The sequence below is a fragment of the Carex rostrata genome, chromosome 12, assembly GCF_964058835.1.
Source record: "Carex rostrata chromosome 12, lpCarRost1.2, whole genome shotgun sequence".
NCBI classification, from domain to species: Eukaryota; Viridiplantae; Streptophyta; class Magnoliopsida; order Poales; family Cyperaceae; genus Carex; species Carex rostrata.
In genome coordinates this window covers 8,741,821-8,750,042 of record NC_135929.1, presented here as the reverse complement: position 1 = coordinate 8,750,042, position 8,222 = coordinate 8,741,821, and the positions used below count along the sequence as shown (strand labels likewise).

Genomic DNA, 8,222 nt, shown 5'->3' with positions numbered 1-8,222 from the left:
GTCCGGTAACCTGAGGAGATGTGAATTCATTCATAAAATATGTTGCATTCAATTCTAACCAGGGCACCACATACCTTAATTAGCAACAGCAAAGAATTAAGTTTGCAATGGCACGCCTGGAGCCAAATTAATTCTTGAGAATTACCAATATTGGATCGCCATGTATTCATCATTTATTTGGTAGGACAGGTGATAAAATGAATGTCTGGTATGAACTGGATAAGGAAGCTGTACGTGTGTTGCTGAGTTATATGGTGTCAGGGGATTATGCTGTTTTCAGGTGTTTTTTTGTCAGTCTTTAGAACAGCAGTTTGTGTTTTTTTATTGAAACGAGATGAATTGCCACCATTTTTCGAAAATAAATTCATCCATTTGAGGAACTTATGTAATACCAGATTGTTTTTATTTTGTTTGGGTGCTATTTTAGGTTATGTGAGTTGGAAAAAAGCCGATATTACAGTCACTTCACTACAACAAAGTAGACACTTTTTGCGAGGGAAAAAGCGCATTTACGACGGCCGTCCGTCGCAAAAAGAAAAAGCTGAACAATGAGAGTAGTCCGTCGCAAAAAGTCAATTTTTTATCCTTGCGAAAAGTGTCTCATTCTTGTAGCTTGACGATGTCGTCAAAAATATTGTTCCATTTCGCCCACCCATAGTTGCTAAGGATCAATTAATGTAATTATTACTTGCAATAAAAGTAGACATGGACTTGATAAGGATCCTTTTTTTTTTCTTGGTACATCAAATACGATGAATATACAAATAAAGCAGACAGTACAATGAGATTTCATTGTTTGCTCAGAAAAAAAATGTCAATTTATTGATTATGAGTATGAGCCATTTTGTATGCATTATTAATTTATGTAATAATTAATAGTTACAAAATCATATTTGATGATTTGTAATATAATCATTCATTTAACCTTATGTTATTTGTAATGGCAACTAATGTGCTGATTTTTCTAACAGTTTGTGTACTTTTTAAATAACAAGATCGATAACTATCTACATATTTCTTATATTTTACGATATTATACATATGTTAAATTTTATCTTTGTAAATTTTTCAAAATAATAAACTAAGATAAAATTATTTGTTGCTATTTTTCAATATTTTCCAAACCGATTTGTAGTATGTCAAGATATTTTTTATCTGAGATGACCTGACTAGTAATAGTTCTTAAGTCTTAACTCTATTTGTTTGATTTCAATTATTATTGTGTTCGTTAATATTTGATAACAACAAATCCGATGGACAGCACCAAACGTGTTGCTCTCTACAGTTAATGATACCCCGGATTAAGTCTTCCAAGATATGAAGGCCTCTTATTTCCCTCCGAACCCAAACTCATCCATGTACATGGAGCACGGTTAATTCATAGACGAGAGCCAAGCACGTCTGTTGACTCTCTATGTACAGAACTGACAAGTCACACCACTGAGCTTATAAAAGGGCCAGCTCTGATGCATTTTAGCTATAACTTGAGCTCTTAGCATTAATTAGGAGCAGCAATAATGAGGGGCATTCTCTTGTTCCTTACACTACTCTTTCTACTCCCTCTTGTACAATCTTCTCTCACATCTGAAGCACAAGCTCTTCTTCATTGGAAATCAACTCTCCAGACTCAACAACCTCTTTCGTCTTGGAATCTGCAAGTCCACCCATGCAACTGGAGTGGAATCACTTGCAGGGACACTAATAAAGGAAGGCAAGTCATTACTAAAATCTATCTTTCAAATAAGGGTCTAGTTGGAAAATTAGATGCTCTGGATTTCTTTAGTCTTCCATCCATTAGAACTCTTGATCTCAGTGATAATCAACTCAGTGGTGTAATTCCTCCATCAATATGTCTCTTCCCAAAACTCACCTATCTTAATCTCTCTCATAATGTTCTTAGCAGGTTGATCCCGTCTAGTATTGGAAACTTGACAAACATAAAATTTTTGTATCTCGATCATAATAACCTCTCGGGAATGATCCCTCGTGAAATTGGTAAACTTACACATTTGACAGATTTAGAACTATCGGCGAACTATCTGAGTGGAGAAATACCTACTAATTTGGGAAACTTAACTAATCTTGTCTTTTTGTATCTTAGGAAGAATAATCTCACCGGATCGATCCCTCCTGAAATTGGTAAATTTGAACATTTGAAACAATTAAAACTACACTCAAACTATCTGAGTGGACAAATACCTACTAGTTTAGTAAACCTAACCAATCTAGTCGCTATGTATCTTCATACTAATAATCTCTCTGGACCAATCCCTCCTGAAATAGGTAAACTTACACATTTGAGATATTTGGAATTAGAAGAAAACTTTCTTAGTGGAGAAATAGTAACTAGTTTATGGAACTTAACTAATCTTAGAACTCTGAAACTTTGGATTAATAATCTCTTTGGACCAATCCCTCCTGAAATTGGTAAACTTAGAAATTTGCAAGGCTTAGGTCTTGATGATAACTTTCTGAGCGGAGAAATACCTACTAATTTGGAAAACTTAACCAATCTTGAATTTCTAGGTCTTCAAGGTAATAATTTCTCCGGATCAATCCCTCCTGGAATTGGTAGACTTACAAATATGATAGCTTTAGATCTATCAAACAACATTTTCAGTGGAAAAATTTCTATCACTCTAGGAAACATGAGTAGTGTGAGCATTGTTGATCTCTCATCAAATTCAATCTCAGGAGTAATACCAGGAGAACTTGGTAGATTAAAAAGTTTGTTTCAACTAGATTTAAGTAACAACAATTTTACAGGAAATGTACCAAAAGAGCTAGGAATGTTACAGGCTTTACAAAATCTTGATATCTCATCTAATAGACTGACAAGTGTGCCAGAAGAACTAGGCAATTGTGTTAATCTTCAATCGTTAAACATCAGCAACAATTGGTTGACCGGAGAAATTCCATCTCTTTTTGGAAACTTAGTGCACTTATTGTACCTCCTAGATTTAAGCTCCAATTCTTTCACGGGGGAAATACCAACAACAGTAGCGCACTTAACCATGTTACAATATTTTAATCTATCTCACAACAATCTAACCGGTCAGATTCCATCTTCATTGGGCAACATGTTAAGTTTGTCAACAATGGATTTGTCATACAATCAATTGGAGGGTCCAGTGCCAGACATAAAGATTTTTCATACGGCCCCAAAACAATGGTTCATACACAACACAAATTTATGTGGCACTATTCAAGGTTTTCCCTCGTGTAATGGATTTGTTAAAGATGAAAATGGCTCAAGCAGACACCCAATGGTTAAGTGGATTTCAATTCTAACTTGTTGTGTTGTGTTACTAACATCTATCTTATTCTGGCTACTTTACCTAGTTTACTCAAAAAAGAAAAAAGCAATACCAAAGACCATCGGTAATCCTAGTAGAGGGGAATTTTTTTTAGTGTGGAATTTTGATGGAAGAGATGCATATCATGAGATTATAAGGGCCACAGAGAATTTTGATGAGAAATACTGCATTGGAATTGGAGGCCATGCAAGAGTTTACAAAGCTATTTTAGCCCCAGATAACCTCACCGTAGCTGTAAAGAAAATCCAGATAGCAGGCTGTGAAACTGCACAGGATGTCGAAGAATTTAACAGAGAAATTTGCACTATAACTGAAATTCGACACCGCAACATTGCTAAATTATTTGGTTATTGTTCCTCATCACAAAATAAATTTCTTGTATACAAGTATTATGAGAAGAGGGATTTACATAATATTCTCAATAGTGAGGAAGCAAAAGAACTAGATTGGGCAAAGAGAAAGGTTATATTGAGAGATGTTGCATGTGCTCTCTCATATTTGCATCATGATTGCTATCCACCAATAGTGCATCGAGATGTAACTTCCAGAAATATCTTGCTCGATTCTGAGTTTATAGCTTGTATCTCAGATTTTGGTACGGCTAAATTTCTCAAGCTGGAGTCTTCCAATTGGAGCATGCTTGCTGGAACCTACGGTTACATAGCACCAGGTTCTATATATTTAAACAACCTATTCTCGTATTTTAATTTCCATCACTTATATAAATATTACAGTGGAAATAATTGCAATCTTTTTTTTTTTTTCATTTGTTTATGCAGAACTAGCCTATACCATGAGGATGACTGAAAAATGTGACGTATATAGCTTCGGAGTAATCATTTTGGAACTACTTATGGGAAAGCACCCGGGTGATATGGTCAACCTATCGGCTTCTGATATAGATGAAGTCGTACTGCAAAATATCCTTGACCAACGCATCGAACCACCAACGGGACGAATAATCATTGAAATTCTCAAAATGATTCAGATTGCATATAGTTGTTTGGAAAATAACCCGTCACTCCGTCCAACAATGCAAGAGGTGGTGAATAGTATCTATAATTGAATAACCAAATGCTTCATAAATTCTGGTAGTAGCTGCTCCATATATTTGAAGATTAGTTTGCTGTTGGCAGTTAGAATTCAGATTTAGGGCATGAAGTTTTATTTTCGTATTTTGTTTTTGAATGTTTTTATGGTTTATTAATGTTCACTTATTCTGTGTACGTGTGGTGAGAAATATTCATTGTGCATATATTAGATTGCAATATAATTCTTCATATGTTCTGTGAGATTTCCGTTATAATACACAATATCTCTTCTAAAAATAGCTTTTCTTGTAATACATTTAGTGCCATCTCCTTAATAGCTGGTCACCTTGTATTAAAAAGATTGGCAAATGCCGCGATTGCTCTTGTGTGCTATTTGCTAATAGTGTACCGGAATCCGCATTGTTTCATATATATATGTTCTGTAATAGTGTACCAGATTGTCACCATTTAAACACTATTTTAGATTTCTATTGAAATGGATTTTCCACAGTTTAATAAAAACATTAAAAAATAGCCACCAATCAACCTATAATTTAAAAATAATGTGATTATTTTTGAATTTTGAATATATATACTTGAGAATTGCATTGAATTTTACTTGAGTCATTAGTATTATTTTATTTTATTTTTTTATTTCCTCCATATTATCTGCCCTTGCATGATAACATGTGGTGGTTTTCTTGTGCTCCAATACTATATCCAGGTAACAACTATAACAGAAGTTGTCGCGCACTTAACTCTGATGTGATCAATCCAGTTAGAACATTTGCTGTGCGCATTGCTTGGCCTGAAGGAAACTCATCATATGTACTTTGACTGAGATGTCAGTTGCAGCTCTTCTCATGGTGCACCTAGCGAGGAGTGCTGAATAAAACAACTGTGTGAAAGTCAAGGTTAAAAGAAAAATGTATTTGCCCAAGTGTGGTGGTAGTATTCAAGTTTGAAGTGCATATGCTTGTAAAGACTGAGAATATGTACACTTTGTAAGTTCTAACTAGTGATTAAGAACTTGTACTGGTTTTTCTTTTGCTTTTTTAATGATCTGTATTGTCTTTCTTCGAATTGGCTAGCGATTCTGCATTTTATAGCCGTTTAAAAAATGCATCAACAGAGAAATATTTAGTTCCCATTTTGCAATTCATACTTTTTTTTTGTAAAATCAAAATACTGTGAAGACACAATAATATTATTAATAAATTCGGTTTTTAGGCCATCTGATCATTATCCAATGGATCACTAAAACAGCTTCAAATAAAACAAGTATTCAACTTCAGGGTAGAAAACACAGTATCAACCGCGTCGTTGGATCAATATCCAAATGGTTAGAACAGTCTTAAATTCGTAGTGAAAAAATCAGGCTTAAGTGCTGTTGGGGTTTCGGGGTAACCAAAACCCGTTTAGGCTTAAGTTGCGGAATGACCGTAGAACAAAAATTTCTACGGCCAACTTAAGCTCAGGATTAAACGGGGTATGTCAGGAAACTTTCCAAGGCGGTCCACCTTCAGTATTCCTTTGGCATCAAAACCCAATTTAATCATTTTACAGATCTACTCCATGATTGATTTCTAAAACTTTAATATACTTACCAATTAAATAGATTAATATAACATATTTATACCTTATTTCCAAATCATAGTTAGAATGCAGACCGAGCGAGTAGAGCTACATCACGGGAATGATTATCCTCGGAGCATCAGACGTATGATGCCTCTATCGGTTATCCACCAGGACTAACCGGAGAGCGGTTTATTTCTTTTTCCAGAAATACTATAAATCGCAGAATTCTGCAAAAACACTATTCACGGAGAAAAAGACGAAAACCAGTAAACACGAATTTTCGGTTACTCAGTTTCATCAATAAGCAAAACTGACATACCGCGAAATTCGGGAAAATACTATTCATCGATCCCGTAAATATACTCCACAACAACCCGCAAGATTATACGTCAACTACGTATAACTTTCTTTTCTCAATCGAAACACTATTTGGGAGAGAAACCGAGAAAAAGAGAAAATACCGATTCGTTTCGACACGAAACGATACAAGTGAATTAGTATTTTAATCCTTTCATGCACCCCTCTATTTATAGCCTCTAAAATAGTGTGAAAATACCAAAATACCCCTATGACAAGGCATGTTACCTAGGGGGTGAGGTGTTATGTGGATAGGATTGATGATGTGTCATCTGGATAGGATCGATGACATATCATGCGGATAAGGACGAATCTGAAAAGACCCGAATTCCCTCGGCCCGAATACAAATAATATTCGTATAATTATTCTGAACAATTATATTCACGCACAATTAGAGTTTGAATCACAGAAAAAATAACCCCTTGGGTGTACTGTCCTTCCCCATCTAGTACTTTGCCATGTGTTAACTCCGGAAAAGCATCGCGGGCCCCACAAACTTGTTTTCTACGAGTACGTATCCTCTGAGATATCTCAACTTTTGTGTGACCTATGTGTCCGGTGCCTATTCGGGGGTGATGTGGGGGTCAGTATTATGTGTGTTTTGAGATTCGTGTAGAACGTATTTAAACGGTTGAGATTTTCCATAAAGTCACGCAAAGTTTGAGATATCTCAGAGGATACGAATTCGTTTTCTACGGGTGCCACTACTGATTTCCTACGACATTGTTGCATGCATTATTTTGCAATACGGTTGTTTAGATGAGTATAAAAAAATGTATGTTTTATAAGATTATTTAATAATATTTTTGTTACCTTATCATATTATGTTATATTTTACTAAAAAATATCAAAAAAAAAAAAAATCCTACATAATACATAAGTTTTCATATTTCTATATATATGCACATCAGCATATACTACCAGCATATTATACCACATATTCATCTGCATAATGCTGGGCGTTGTCCAGTAGTCAACTGCACGCATATTGAAAATCACATTTTATGTTAAAAACTAAAGATGTACAATAATGTTGGATAAACGTATGATACGTACTGAAGTTGTAATAATAATAGTAGTAATAGCAGTACTTTAGGATCACATCTCACTCTGCTGCTTGCTTTATTTGTTTTAATTATTTACTCAGATGATCGCTTAAGTGCTGATATGAAAACAGACGTACAATCAGGGTTAATAGCTCCCAAGTTGCAATGCCTTGTCCAATGCCTTGCAGAATACAGGTTTATGGAAACTTGATTTTGATATTAGATGTGTGTTATTATCTGATTTTCCAATTAATTAAATATTTGTTTTTCTTTTCAGAGAGGTCAAGGACATGAGATGTATTTATTGTTTTTGTTGAAAGAATTATTGCATCTATTGTGTTGCAATCTCTTTTAAGTAGCCTTCAGCAAATGTCGGGATGGGGAATTGAGTTCTTGGCCGGAAGCAATTTCAGTAATCTGCTAAGCCAAGAGCGTCAATGAAAAGAACAAAATTGTGGATTTCTTTAGAGAAGGAGAGGTTGCTACCCACTTTTTTTTTGTTTAAATTTCTATATTTCCTTTGGTTGTCGATTATACAAATGTACCTATTATTTTGAGTTCAACTGTGAACATCCTATCTATCATTCAAAATCTTACCCTTTTCCTGCTGAGCTCTAATTTTCCACTAATGCAAGTTATATGCAAGGTAATGATGGTATTCGATGTGAGTTGCAGCTTTGACAGTCATAGTACTGTTTAATTTTGTCTTCTCTCTGTTTTTTTTTTCTTGGGTGTGTAATTTGGTTGTTTTTGGCTTGCCTTTATTTTGTGTTGAACACAGTGTTGATGTTAGTTGCAAGTACAGTAAATATTGTATTGATTTGTACAAGAGACAAAACTAAATTCTGCTTGATTATCTTATTTGCATGTAGGTTAATATTATTGTTGCTAT

The 8,222-nt window shown here is 34.7% G+C and overlaps 1 protein-coding gene across 1 annotated transcript; it reads left to right on the top strand.

Moving 5' to 3' along the window:
* Window positions 1-1,416: 1,416 nt before the first annotated feature.
* Window positions 1,417-4,590, top strand: LOC144563492 (uncharacterized). The gene is made up of 2 exons (XM_078312976.1): window positions 1,417-3,987; window positions 4,097-4,590. The coding sequence occupies exons 1-2, from the start codon at window positions 1,518-1,520 to the stop codon at window positions 4,381-4,383; spliced, it is 2,757 nt and encodes a 918-aa protein (XP_078169102.1). The 5' UTR covers window positions 1,417-1,517; the 3' UTR covers window positions 4,384-4,590.
* Window positions 4,591-8,222: the final 3,632 nt, after the last annotated feature.

Excerpts from the sequence above, each read along its gene's own strand:
- LOC144563492 (XM_078312976.1), top strand. The coding sequence starts at position 1,518 with ATGAGGGGCATTCTCTTGTTCCTTACACTACTCTTTCTACTCCCTCTT. Across the intron at positions 3,988-4,096 it reads CTACGGTTACATAGCACCAG|AACTAGCCTATACCATGAGG; the intron begins GTTCTATATATT and ends TTGTTTATGCAG.